Source organism: Nicotiana sylvestris, chromosome 9 (assembly GCF_000393655.2).
Source record: "Nicotiana sylvestris chromosome 9, ASM39365v2, whole genome shotgun sequence".
In the NCBI taxonomy this organism is placed as follows: Eukaryota; Viridiplantae; Streptophyta; class Magnoliopsida; order Solanales; family Solanaceae; genus Nicotiana; species Nicotiana sylvestris.
In genome coordinates this window covers 52,362,165-52,377,208 of record NC_091065.1, presented here as the reverse complement: position 1 = coordinate 52,377,208, position 15,044 = coordinate 52,362,165, and the positions used below count along the sequence as shown (strand labels likewise).

Sequence of the window (15,044 nt, the reverse complement as noted above, 5' to 3'; positions counted from 1 at the left end):
TTTTACTAGAAAGATAACACTGCAATAAGTAATAAAAAGTAAGTCAAAGATGGGGGTCTCACCATAGCTTGACTTTACAAGCGAGAGATAGGACTACAAATCTCTTGGGGGCTGTGCTGCTTTATCCCCTACGCTTTTCCGCCCGTACTAATAGGGAACATATTACCCCTTTGATCGTTTGATATAATAATAATAATAATAATAATAATAATAATAATAATAATAATAATAATAATAATAATAATAATAATAATAATAATAGTAGACCACGTTCTTTCAAGCTTCGCGACAAAAATGCAGCTAAGGATAAAGTAGATTTCTGTTTCCTTGTCTCTTGGCATATAATGGAGATGAAGATTCCATGGGCAAATCATGGCCACTAATATTACTCGACAATGCAATTGACAGAGACAAGCTGTATAATATAACTCGTGAATCAATTATTAACTGGCATCAATCTAAGAAGCAATAGAAGATGATCAACCAATGACTGACTAATCATTCTTCTGATTGGAATAAAATTAATATCTACTCCTGTAGCCAAAGATTTCAAAATGGTCACTCATCATTGGTCAGGTCCAAAATCACAAACGGGACATAAACGCAAGGTGAAACCAAGATTCAAGACTTTGTATGCACCATTTAAGAGAAGTAATTCAGTTCGTCTTTCTCCACATGGGAACAAATTGTCTATCAATTAACGCTTTAGAATATCCTTTCATGTAATAAACAAGATCACTGTAACATCATGGATAAGAAAAAAGACCACTAAAACAATACACAAACACTGGCTAAGAGTACTGTACAATTGATGAACACCAATAAGCCATCACAAAAGAACTCCTGTACAACTGTAAGAACAATCACTACATGGTAAACCAGGGTTAATGACAAATAAGGCTGGATATGGCATCCAACAATGAGAGACCCAGTCGACATTTATCAACCATTATCAACCATACCAAGAAAAGGTTCAACCCATCCTGTATGCCCAGCCATGCTTATCCAAAAATGCATGTACAGCTTCTTTTATAGCCAAATTTGGCACCAGCTGAGATGGTTTAAGGGGTTCCCGTGTGACTGGGTCAAACTTTCCCACCTAATTTGCCACATACAGGAAATATTAATAGAACATACAACGAAACCTTCGAGCTAAAGCAGTGGATGAACCAATTTTACCTTCTCCAGATGGTCAAGAATCACTGCCCTTTCATATGTAACCCCACTGGGCGTGATGACAGGGTCACGAAAAATGTCAAGTGTGATCTTACAACATAAGTAATCAGGTACCTGTTAACTCTTAGCAGGTGTCAGAGGACAACACAACATACACACACAATATAGAGAAATCAGTAAGGAAATAAAGCCAAAAGACTGACCTCGGTGGGAGTATCATCTTCTGCAGCTTTCCTGAAAACCCTGCCTAAAGCGTCCAGTTGCTTCAACAGGGATGTCGATCTATCTATGAACCCTTCTATCTGAGAGCTATCATGCCCATGTCTCTCCTTGAGAGCTGACTCACAGGTTTCTCTGATGTACATATACAAGAGAAACAATGGGTGATTGCTGTGAAAACCAGGAAAGTAAAGCAAATTTATAAGTTTTACAGCAAGAGTCATTACTTCAGTTTCTTAAGTTCCCAAGTGCGTCTTGAAGATTCATGCTCCCACTCCAAGTATTTTGCTTTTGCAAGCTCCTGCCAGATCTCTTCAACCATGTAACTATTTGGATTAGCACCTCTTCCAAGATCCAATGCCTATCATTGATACATTAAACAGTTATACCAAAAGATAATTAAGCAAGATGAATATCCTAGAATCATCTTTTGAACATACTCATGATAAGTACAACAGAAATATATTCATTCAAACTTCTTTATAAAAGTCATGCTATACCCACAAAAATAAATCAATAAATCATTTGTGCCAGAACCTTAATGGACAGAAGTTCTGAATTTAAATGGTGATGGATTACAAATTGGCTTCCTGTGCCAAGAACTGACTCAAGATTTAAGACACTGGTAGTTCGCGTGATGATTAACAAACCAGGACAACATATGCTCAAAGCACCTCGATCATGCTTTTTAATTTTCAACTCAAAATGAAGTAATTTTATTTCCTTGGTAACGAACTATCATGCTCATATGATGAGATGTTATCTGTAATCAGCAATGACAACTGCTAAGATAATATGACTTAAAGTATCAGAGCTTAGCTCGAGTAGTCCAGCCATCCTTGGTTCAACACTTGTTATTGCGCTAGAGTACCAGATCACGTGAAGATGGACCCAAGCTAAAGGGGCAGATGACAAGATTCAAGGGGCTTTCTTATGCACTAATCGCACCAAATTTTTGCCAAGGCAGATAATAAAATCCTGAAGCGTTCCTCAAACCCCTTAATCCACAATGTTAGTCAAAAAACCTCTGTAATGATCCATATCGATCTTTAGGAATAGCTTAAGCCTTTATTGACTGAGGGAGTACTTTTTACTCCCTCATACAATAAAGAAAAATACTCCCTCACACAATAAAAGCTTATATTCTAAAATAACTTAAAAAGCAGTTTGGTAGCTTGCAAGGGTCATAACCTTGAGGTCACGGGTTCAAATTTTGTCTCCCTAGCTTTTTAATAGACTAGATAAATAATAATTCACCACAAACCAAGGCCTAGGCTAGCACAATCCTGTTCATGCCACCACCAACCGTATCATCAACTACGCCTCAGTGTCCAATTAGTTGGGGTCAACCATATATATCCTCGGCATCTACTCCAATCTACTTCAAGTAGTATCATTTCACGGATCCGTAATTTGTTTCTTCAAATTAGCTATTCGTTTTTTGATGAAGTAAGGTATTTCATTAGAAAGGAATCACGTAGATGCATAGTTACAAAATCAAAAGACAAAAATACATAAAAACAAGAGTTTGTAAGCCCCTTTAAAATGTGTTAAGCTATAACTAGGGAGCTAACAAAGTCCAAAAAGTGGTCAGTGCTAATTACAGGGTTAACCCTGCTAAAACGTGCAAGCAAACAATTAGCTTTAAGATTGTGATTTGGAGTTGAGATTGGTTCCTTTCATTCCACAAACTCCAAAAAATAACTGCAAGAATCATCAACCAGATCTTCTTGATGGCTGTATCAACTCTCTAAATATGTCTCTTATATGCAATGGCATGACCCAGTTCAAGCCAAAAAGACAAAAAGAACATGTTCCACAGATCAGTGGCAACTGGGCAATTCAAAAGCAGGTGACTGACATTCTATGAGCTTTCTTTACAAATATAACATCTGTTTACCAGTCGAAAGCCTCTTCTATTGAGATTATCTTGTGTTAAGCAGGCTTCATATCGAGCAATCCAACTGAAACAAATAACCTTGGTAAGTAGTTTAGTCTTCCATATTAGTCTTCATGGCCAAGGGTCTGGGTCAAATACCTGATTCTGAGTATAAATCTACTAATAGCATTCTTTCACGGTAAAGATGCTTAGATGCTCTTGTTCCCCCACTTCATATTAGCTATTTAAAACGAGAGATTCTCCAAATTCACTAGTATCTCCAATTTGGAAAATAATTCTCTCCCAAATAAAGCTTACAAGAAATGTAAAGAGGTGATGTAAGATAACCACAACTAAGCTTCAGTTCTAACTAGGGGTGACAAAATGGTTAAAAGAAAACAGTTAACCACCGATATTATCCACTAAAAAGTGGGTTGAATAATGATTTTTTTAAAAACGTGTCAAATATGGATATAAGAACTATATTATCCATTTAGAAAATGAATAACCAATGGGTCTAATTTTTATATTTATAAAGTCTCAAATTGGGTGTTCCTCAAGTTAGAGAGACTAAGAATTCTCCCAAAAGTGATCATATGCAAGAAGCCATGGTATCATCCGTCGATTAACCCGTTTTTTATCCGTATTAAATATGGGTCAGGCTGGATAATTTATCAATTTTTTCATTACCTGTTTTCGACCCGAACCATATCCGACCTGTCCCGCCCGTTTGTCACTCCTAGTTCTAACTAATCAATGGATTCTTTACTTCCATCGGGTGCCATTACTTTCTAAGTTCACATAGAATTGCAAAGTTGCGCGGACTCTTCACTTTTGGTGCCACATCCATGTCAACACGACATGTGTGCGGATGTGGAATCTGTACCGGATTTGGTTAATCGATTTTGGATACTTTGACCAAAATCGACATAGAAATTCGGGATAAATACAATAACTTTTGAAATCAAAACAAAAGCTATTGTGAAATTGAAAAAAAAAAAAAAGGGATACCTTGTATGTAGAAATCACTATGGCAGTCTTTTTTCTTTTATCTTCTTTTGGGATTCTCCTTTTGATTAATATTTTGTCCTTCTTGAAATACCTATAATTTTTCATATAATGTCTCATAACTTGAATGTATTTTTATTACTCTAATTTTAGATATTTAAATTATTTTTTGCCGAATCCTCTCATTCGTATCCGTACCTGGATCCGTACCCCCGAATCTTAAAATTTAGATCATGAAAAATTAGACTTCTAAATCCGCACCCATATTGGACACCCGCGCCCAAGTCCGAGCAACTTAGTAGAAATGTAAGTCTACCTTTCCCTTTTGGCAATTAACACCTTCCATTATCATAGTACGCATGCGTAAGATATGACCAGATCAACTCTGAAGATCTCTTGTTTTGACTACTATGTTGTTCAACCTTCAAACAAAAGATATCACTTTTAATCTAATCTACCGGTGACACTAAATTTATCTTTAACTTCTGTATTTCCATGATACTCATCTTGTGAATAATTCATTCATCTATATATATATATAAAAGAGGGAATGGACAAGGTGACTTGGCACCTCTCTTTGGCCAAGGATCCTATTTATCTTTTTTCTCCTTTTTTTGCCTTTTTCCCCTTCATTCATTTAATTTAATTTATTCAATACTTAAAAATTGATCATTGTCTATTGCATTTATTACATCTCATTATATTAATTTCAGTTACGAAAAGTCCCTTAACTATCTGCTGCCCCATTTTCAGTTTCCAAAACCTTTCATTTCTAATACCTTTTTATTAGCTGGTAGTAAATGAAGGACATTAATAGTGATCTTGCAATCTATATTACGACACGATGAACAAATTGGGTATGATGATTCGAAGACGTGAGTTGCAGGAAGACAACAATAGCTATGAAGGGAGAAGAGTCCAGAAGCAGCGGAGGAAAAGAAACCATACATCTGTTATTACCTCTTCTGCCTTTTGATTTTCCACTTTAAACTTGTAGCTTTCAGAATTCCTTCTTCCTAGAATATCTTGCATTCTCACTTTTTTGTCATTCAATCTCTGTTATTGATTTCTTTGTTATTGTGGCTAACTTATTTTTGTCATTTTCCACCACTGATATAGGGATCTTTTACTCCTCTTTTTTTTTATTTTTAATACTATTGCATTGGTACTCAATGTTGCATACGTTTTGTTTTATAATTTGAGCAGTATTTGATATTTGATGCTTTCTCTACTACTATATAGATTATTGAATACCTTAACATTTTTTAATCTCTTGTATTCTCAATTTCTCACTTTTTCGTCTTTTTTGCTAATGTCTAATTTGTGGGATTTATTTGTTTTTTCCTTTCTCTTTTACATTTTTTTCTTTTGTTCTCTTTCCTCTTTTTCTTTTTGCAGATGATGATTATACATGGATTATTTACAAATTATACATCCACGGGCTATTTTAAGTTTAAGCGATTGGGTGAATGTCTATTTAGGTTGATTCTTCATATAAACAATCCCAAAGGCAGTAGGTCATATCTGAATTTTATCTCATAAAATTACTTTAATTATCATAAGTTTCTTCAGTTATTTTATATTCATAAGAATATTTTACATGTCAAATATTGTCATTAGTTTAGTTGTTGTCAATATCTTATTTTGATTTTTGTTATTTAGTGTAGTTCTATATAGACCTAAGACCACCAGCTATATTATTAATTATTTTTCAAAGTTTTAGAGAACTTTTTTCCCTTGAAAATGAAATTGATAATCCAAATGATCTGATCGATCAAAGAGAAAAAACCAGCTTCCTATTATTTTGAGAAATAAAACTAGGCATTTTATCAATATGAAAAATATTATATCTTGGCCAGAAGATTCATCTTTAAGGTAGTTGTGGAAGAAATACGAGTAGATTTGTTTCAAATAGCAAAGTAGCCTTCAAAACAAAAACAAAAAAAATAGCTAAATAGTTCAAATTATATTGGATGGAATGTATATTAAAGTCAAACTTATAACTCAAAGTGAAAAAGAAATAAATAATTCAAATTAGTTATAGATTGGTCAAGGTTACATGAAAATTTTTCATTTCTTCTTTTCACAAGAAGTCAAAAATATCAACAACAACAACCCAGTATAATCTCACAAGTGGGGTCTGGGGAGGGTAGTGCGTAACGCAGACCTTACCCCTACCCTGGAGTAGGGAGGCTGTTTCCGAATAGAACTTTTGCACAAGATAAAATACGATAATAGAATAGTAACAACAAGAAGAAGTCGAAAATATCATTTTATAAATTTAATGTTGATGTCTTGTATGCCTGCGCAAAGCGCGGGCAACTTCACTAGTTCTAGTTTAATAATTGTTCTATAGAAATTAAATTTTGGCTTGGTAGCTATCCTCCAATTGCATAACACCCTCCGTTTCACCCATCCATTTTTTATTTTATGTGTTACATCTTCATAAATCATACATTTTTCTAGTAAAATTGAGCCTAAAAATATCAATTGCTGCATCTAAATACCATAATTGTGCATGCTTTACTTCAACTTCATCTTACCTGTGACAGCTAAATGCAGAGTACATTCCATCTTACTTCCACTTTATCCCAAGCTTCTATTCTCTAGAGTGCTTCCTCACATGTCCAACTTTTGGTTGACTCTTGCTCTGGTTTCGTTAATCAATATAGCATCATCTTGCAAATAGGATGCACCATTACTAGAGTAGGGAAGTATGAGCCCAAGACAAATTTTGATTTAAACCCGCAGTTATAGAAATTCCTATGTATATCCTTCTACTGTCCTCCCACTTGATCTTCGTACATATGCTTTAAGCATTTATATAATTGATATAAATTAATTTCTTCTCAAGCAACTATCTAGGCCAATGAGTATTATGTAGATCCTTTTTTTTCTATTCCTATAAAATTAAACCAATTGTCTTCACATACATAAACATATGTTCTATATGAACAAGGCACAAGTTCAAACTAATTTTCTGTTCCCTATTAATACTTGAATTTGTGTTGTCACTTTTTTGACAAGTAAAAGATAAATTTGTGCTATCACTATTTCATAAAGTTCCACTATATATAACTTGTAAGTTTAGTACCACGATAGTACCTCTTTTTTTCTTGTATGTCCTAACAATGTACACAATTCTCCACGCATTTGGCATCAGTATTGTCAAAGGCTCATTTAAGGTGAGCTTAAGCCCTGAAACTAAGAAAAGCTCAGGGTCACTTAGGTTGCGCTTCAGTGTAGGCAAGGCATTAAGGTGCCTCACTGCCTATAAGTTCTATCTTGAATAAAGCGGTACAAAACAACAAGTATAATTGGCAAAAAGATATATTAATTGTTGAAGAAATCATTATGAATGAAATTATCACTTTTTTCATGCATTACATACATATATATATATATATATATATATATATATATATATATTTGTTTTTCCTCGTTGTGCCTTCTTTAGCTAAAAGCCACACTTTAATTGCTTTTTGCGCTTAAAGCCCCAGTAGACTTGGACTACTTTTTAACGCTTTTTGCCTTTGACAACACTATTTGGCATCTTTCACTTCTTAGTCCTTAATGTAATGTGAATAGCTTCGATAAGCAAACTGCTTCAACCTTTGTAAGGCACTTCCAAACAACTATAGTGCTATCATCTGGACCACAAGCTTTCCAAATTCTTATTTTATGGCATCCTTTAGTTCAAGGATAGCAAGGTTATCCCGAGTGAGAACCTCACGACTTTTCATAGGCTTCTGGTCATGGACCTTGAGATCACAAGGAAGAGGAGGAAGAGGATGATATATGGCCAACCTAGGATCAAGTGGGGAGCCTTGACTGAAGACAAAGCGCAGCAGTTGGAGGTTAAGCTACTGACTAGGGAGCTTGGAGGAGTAGTGGGGACGCGAGCGTTATGTGAAATACGACTGCGCACTGCATCAGAGAAGTTGTAAGTGAGGTATTAGGGGTCTTGAAGGGCTACTCTGTGGTGGAATGGAGAGGTCCAAGAAAAGGTAAAAACCAAGAAAGAGGCATATCTGAAGCTAGTGGAAAGCATTGACGAGGAGGACAAGAGGTCGAATAGGGAGGTGATATAAGTTGGCTAAGAAGGAGGCGAAGTTAGCCGTTACGATGGCTAAGACTGGAGCATTTGGTCATTTGTATGAAGAACTTGAAGGTAACAGCGGGGATAAGAGGTTGTTTAGTCTAGCCAAGGTGAGAAAGAAATACCTGTGACTCGGACCAAGTAAAATGCATCAAGGACAAAGAAGGTAGGGTTTTGTTGGATAAGGCGTATATCCGTCGGAGATGGCAGACTTACTTTTATAGTTTCTTAAACGAGGAGGGGGATAGAAACATTGTTCAGGGTGATTTGGAATCCTCCGAGAGTCGCTATGACTTTGGGTATTGTAGGCAGATGAGAGTTGAGGGGGTCGTGGGAGCTATGCATAATATGAGCAGGGCCAATGCAACCAGGCCAGATGAAATCCCAGTGGAGTTTTTTCCATTCTGGGCAAGGCAAGCTTCGAGTGAATCACTAGGTTATTTAATATTATTTTTAGGACAAAAAGAATGCCCAAAGAGTTAAGGTGGAGCACGATGGTTCATTTGTACAAGAACAAGCGTGATATCCAAAATTACAACAACTATCGGGTATTAAGTTGCTTAGTCATACTATGAAGGTTTGGGAAAGGGTGAGAAGGAGTGTTTCGATTTCCGAGAACCAGTTCGAATTTACGCCAAGGCGTTCGGGTACAAAAGGCATTCACCTTGTTAGGAGATTGATAAAACAATATAGGGAGGGGAAGAGGGGCCTGCATATAATGTTCATCAACTTAGAAAAGGCTTACGATAAATTCCCGGGGGAAATTCTATGGAGGTGTTTGGAGGTAGAGGTGTACTGGTGGCCTACGTTAGGGCAATTAAAGACACGTATGATGTAACAAAGACTCGGGTGAGGACGATGGGAGAGGTCTCGGACCATTTTCCGATCATGATGGGGTTTCACCAGGGGGCGACACTCAGCCCTTTTTTGGTTTGCCCTGGACGTACTGACACCCCACATCCAAGGGGAGATGTCGTGATGCATGTTATTTACAGACGACATTGTATTGATTGACGAGACGCGAGGCAGTGTTAACGCGAGGTTAAAAGTGTGGAGGCAGACTCTGGAGTCTAAAGGTTTCAAGTTAAGCAGGACCAAGACAGAATACTTGAAATGTAAGTTAAGTAGTGCAACTCAGGGAGTGGAAGAGAAGGTGAGGCTGGATTCACAAGTCATCCCTAGGAGAGGTAGCTTTAAGTACGTTAGGTCTATTATATAGGGGGGTGGGGAGGTTGACGAAGATGTCACACATCGTATTGGGGCGGGATGGAACAAACGGAGACTTGCTTTCGGAGTTCTGTGTGACAAGGTGCCGTCAAAACTTAAAGGTATGTTTTATAGAGCGGTGGTCGGAACGACTATGTTGTATAGGGCTGAGTGTTGGCCAGTCAAGAGCTCCCATATCCAGAAGATGAAGGTACCAGAGATGAGAATGTTGAGATGGATGTGCGGGCACACCAAGTTAAATAGAATTAGGAATGGAATTATTAGGGAGAAGGTGAGTCTGGTCCCTATTGATGACAAGATGCGGGAAGCGAGGCTTAGATGGTTTGAACATGTGAGAAGAAGAAGCACATACACCCCAGTAAAGAGATGTGATGAGTTGACATTGAAGGGCCTAAAGAGAGGTAGAGGTAGGTCAGAGAAAAATTAAGAAAGGTGATTAGGCAAGATATGGCGCAGCTACAGCTGACCGAGGACATGACCCTTGATAGGAAGGTGGGGAGGTCGAAGATTAGGGTAGTAGGTTAGATAGTTTAGATTGTTCATGCCGATAGTATTAGTACGTGCTCTCGCATTCTGTTGGTATTAGGTTTCGATGACTACCTGTCATTTCTTGCATTTTGATCATCTTAACATCTTGTTATTTTTTATGGTGCTTTTCTATGGCTTCTCGGTGTTGCCCCTTCTTATTTCTTATTTCATTAATATGGTGTTTATGCTTTCCTGACCCGAGTGTCTATTGAAAACAACCTTTATATCTCCACGAGGTAGGGGTAAGGTCTGCGTATACACTACCCTCCCCAGACCACACTATATAGGATTATACTGAATATAGTGTTGTATAGTTCATCATGACCAATTTCTACGAGGTTAGCATAGCTTTTTCTCTTGCATGGATGTATAAGGATCCATAAGTTATCCTCAGAATTTGTGTTAATCAAAATAACATTTCCATCTTTCTCTGATGTATCTCTTGTCAATACTAGTTGGCATTTGGAAATTGCTTCTAATACCTTGCACCTATCTTAAACCCTTTTACCCATGTTCTCTCTTAGTTGTGCTAACTTATACATTTCTTTCTCTTATCCGTGCGTCTCTTAACTTTTGATACAAGTCAACTAAAGCTTTACTTTGGACTTCATTGATCGCTTTCGTAGCTTATCTCTTAGCGCTCTTATACTCTTCAATGGTCACCACATTTTCAATTGTTGGTACATTCCTATACCAATCTCTTTTACACTACCCTAAATTATACATAATAAATGCTATGCTATATTTTATGAAACAGGAGGTCTTTTTATACGTTTCACAAATGCATACTACACTTCATTAACCATCTCGACTTTTGTGTTTATGACAATAGTAAATTTTTACTCAAATCGCACACCATAATAATAGAATAAACAAAAAGATAGAAACAAACAGTTGAGTAATATCTACTGAAGAAATAAATTACTCATCCAAACTAGTAAATATACGAATAACAAGAAGATGTCTATAGCTAATTTTTGTCCATGAAATAGTGCACAAATTGATGAACAATTTCTACTTTCTCTAGTAATTATTGGGAACAAAAACGAGCAACATAAATGTCGCTACAAGTTGGCTATTATTTGACGAATACATTAAAATGAGATATGCCAGACTCTTTACTTGTTTTCTAGAAATAGAGATGTTTTTGTCCTACTCAAGCCAGAGCATACTTGTAGTCATTTGGATGACACGAGTATAGTTCTTTAACTTGTTTCTCAAGTTCTTCTTCAACCAACTAACAACTTTAGTTTCTTGGTCTAATTTATATTTATTGGACTAAATAAATGAAGTTTCCCGATATTTTGTTATTAATTTTTTTTCTTATGACCGAGAAATCCATCTGGAACCGAGGCCAACCACAGCCTTCTAAACTCGGGATGATGGGCCCACCACTCTACCTTTCTCCACTTAAATATCATAGTTAGTTCACTTGGCTATTATTCTCCTGGAATTAGATACTCTTTCAATTTAACTATCAGCTATTTAGCTTCACATAAAAAATTTGTGGATCTCTCTCATGGGAATTTTCAGTTCCGTAGTGGGATCAATTAAAGTACATCATTAGTTTCAGCTTTCATCATCTACGTGCTCACAACCTACTCTTTAATACTGACTTTATTCAAGCTGCAACAACCTCTCCTCTGAAAGCCAACTTAGTCAATTACTTAATTTGGTATTTTCAACTTTTCCCAGTTGCACATCTCAGGTTTCTTAAATTGCATTCCTGCAACAGATTCATATTATGCCATTTGAAATGTATAACCGAGCAAATACAATCCACCTTCCAGAAAGAGAAAATCAAATCTACAAACACATAAATTAGTATAATCCTTGCACAAGATTTGTCCATCTATTCCTTGTTCTTTGTCTAATACTACCTCCGTTTCAAATAGAATGAACCTTTTACTATTTGGGGAGTCAAACAAGGTTATCTTTGACCATGTTTTTGCAAGTAATATTTAAATATTTTAAATTTTTATCTATTGTAACTTATAGTACTTTTTATGTAGTTCCTGAATATCTAAATTTTATTTCAAAAAACTAAAAGAATCTATGCCCGAATTTAGACCGAAAATTAGTTAATTTGACCCTTGCACTCCAAAAACGTTCAAACAAGTTGAAACAGAGGGAGTAGCTATTCTAAGAAAGCTTAGAGAGGCACTCCTGAATATATTACCACCGATGATCAACCAGTAGTAACAAGAAAGATGCTAAGTTTAGTTTCTAACAGAATTATTAGTGTGGCGCTATACTTTAGGTGAAAGGTGAAAGGATCTATGCAAAGCACTATAATCCTAAATTCTATATACGACTCCGTTTCAAGTTATGCAATGTAGTTTGATTAGACACAGGGTTTAAGAAAGAAAACAAGACTTTTGGAGCTTGCGATCTTAAACATGCAATGAGATTTTGTTGCTATAAAAGCATAAGGGTAAAATGGAAGTTTAAAATTACTTTCTTTTCAAATACAGAAAGGTGTCATTTTTTTTTTTGGAAAGTACTACGAAAGAGATGGTGCTACATAAAATGTACTGACTGGAGCAATTACTTAGGTCAAAGCATAAAGGTAAGCCTGCCATTCATGAAATTGAGTAAAATAAGTGAGAAAGAGTCATTCCTTCAGGGACATCCAATAAAATTTGAAAAAGAAAAAGAGGATTGGATTAGCCTTGCACAAAGATGACACGCACAACTCAGTTTCAGAAAAAGTCTGAAACATTATTAGAAACCATATACAGTTCAGAAAGCTAGTCTTCCACCAAATAAGCCTACTAACTTTCATTATGTAAAAAGTCTAACACACAAGAAATGAGCAATAATATAGAAGTTTACTATAAATCTGAATACAAATTAAATGCATGAAGGTTGATTTTGTAAAAAAAGAAAAAAAGAAAAGAAAGAGAAGTAATAATGCCAGGAGGAAGAGAAGCACAAGAAAAGCCTGCCTTGAAAAATGAATGTCAAGTCACTTGATTTTATAAACAGTTAAAACCTGCTGCTTAAACTAAGAAATACATCGAACATATAACAGGTAATGCATGATTGCTATGTAACACATGACTAGTCCAGAGGAAAACATAGAACAACTACTATTATACGCCTCAGTTCCAAAAAAGTTGGGGTCCATGGACAAATATGCAAAATAAATGTTCAGAGAGACAAGTGTCCTTACCTTTGCTAATTCTCTTACTCCTTCAGCATATTGTTCTTTCTGTAGCAATGCAAGACCTAGCATGTAGTGCGCCTGTCAAATCATTATTATCTTTAGAGAGCTCAGAATTTCTAGCTCCACAAGTTTAGAAAGGCTGAAAGTTTCAGAGAATTAACAAGAGATTTGAAACAATGTAAAAATGATTCCATTTAGGGTTCTAAACTCTAACAAGCTAAATTTAATTTCTAAAATTTTGAACTTACAGATGCCTCAATTTGTACACTTAAATTACAAAATGAACAATTCTCAGAGTTGGGAAAAAAAAAACAATTCTCAGAAATAATAATAATTAATAATTAATAATAATAATAATAATAGTTCCAGCGAATATTTTCCCAGTATTTTTTTGACAAATGGCAAGAAATGCTCATTACAAGCAGCTTATGCTCCGGCTGAGACGTCCTGCAAAAAACTCATTTCCCTTTCCTTTCCTATTTCAGAAAATTTGCAGCATGATTCAAGCTAGTTATTGTAATCATCACAGATTAGAAAAAATGGGAAAAGGAAATATGAATGTTGATGGAGAGATTAGATGAAATCATGAAAACACCAATGTGAATTCATAAATAGTACAAGCAGTTAGACCTTAACAGAAGTGTGATCGAGCTGAATAGCCTCCCTACAATCTTCCTCTACTCTGGTCCACTCACTATAAACCAAAAATGACGACGACAAATGAACATTCATAAGAAATCACAAAAAATCCAAAAGAATATAATGTTGTGAGCACGTACTTGCGTTTCCGATGGCACAAAGCACGATTGGTCCAATATATGGGAACATTAGGGCACAATGTAATAGCCTATAAAATCCATTCAGAAATTTAGAAAATAAATGGATGAAAATAAGATTCAAAAGCCAAAAAAAAAAAAAAATAGAGCTCTCTCACCTCGGTGTAGGCATCGATGGCAGCGGCAAATCGATTTTTCTGGAAGTAATTATTGCCATCTTGCTTCAGTTGTTCCGCTTGTTTGGCCGCCGCAGAGGGAGCCACTATTGGTGACATTTCTCCACTCGAAACCCTATCTTTCTTTTCTAGGACAAAATTCTCTGAAGATATGGACTACTTTTTGTTAATGTAATCACGAATGGATTATAGATATGATATTGAAATTGAAATGAGAAGAACGAAGCATTGTTTTTGGGAGGGAAAATGAGAAAGGGGTTTTTGGTGAAAACGACATGAGAATCCGTTCCCTCGGCACGTTTCAGGAACATTCCACAATTAATTTGACTATTTGGGAGCATTGATAACATCACCAATCGTAGAGCCGTCATTTGATAGTTCTAGGCTATTCTGCCGGTTAATCCAATTTTGAAACTGCCCACGTTTAGGGAAAGTCGAAAGCGAAAATTCAGATATTTGGTATTCCATATTGTGATATTTAATATGGTATTTAGTTTAAATTTAAAAAAAAAAAATGGTAGGAGTATTAGGTATTCGGTATTCAAAAGTTACATGCCACATTCGGTATTTAAAATAGCAAAATATCGATACCGTATCAAAATATATAAGAAGTTACATAATACCCATATTATTGGTTATAACATAAATATTTAAGTTCTAAATTTTACTTACTGTTATTTTTATAGTTCTCTTTAAACTTTATCACCTTTTTTACCTTTCCCTTTTTTCCTTTAGTTGCTTACGTACGTTTCAACCTTTTTCCCGTCTAGATTTAGCATTTTTTGGT

At 35.7% G+C, this 15,044-nt stretch overlaps 1 protein-coding gene across 1 annotated transcript; it reads right to left on the bottom strand.

Moving 5' to 3' along the window:
* Positions 1-678: 678 nt before the first annotated feature.
* LOC104214051 (E3 ubiquitin-protein ligase CHIP-like) lies at positions 679-14,644 on the bottom strand. Its single transcript, XM_009763643.2, has 8 exons — positions 14,240-14,644; positions 14,085-14,152; positions 13,936-13,999; positions 13,312-13,383; positions 1,623-1,756; positions 1,380-1,530; positions 1,180-1,290; positions 679-1,099 (listed from the first exon to the last, which is right to left on the bottom strand). Exons 1-8 carry the CDS (start codon positions 14,354-14,356, stop codon positions 974-976), a joined length of 843 nt encoding a protein of 280 aa, XP_009761945.1. The 5' UTR covers positions 14,357-14,644; the 3' UTR covers positions 679-973.
* Positions 14,645-15,044: the final 400 nt, after the last annotated feature.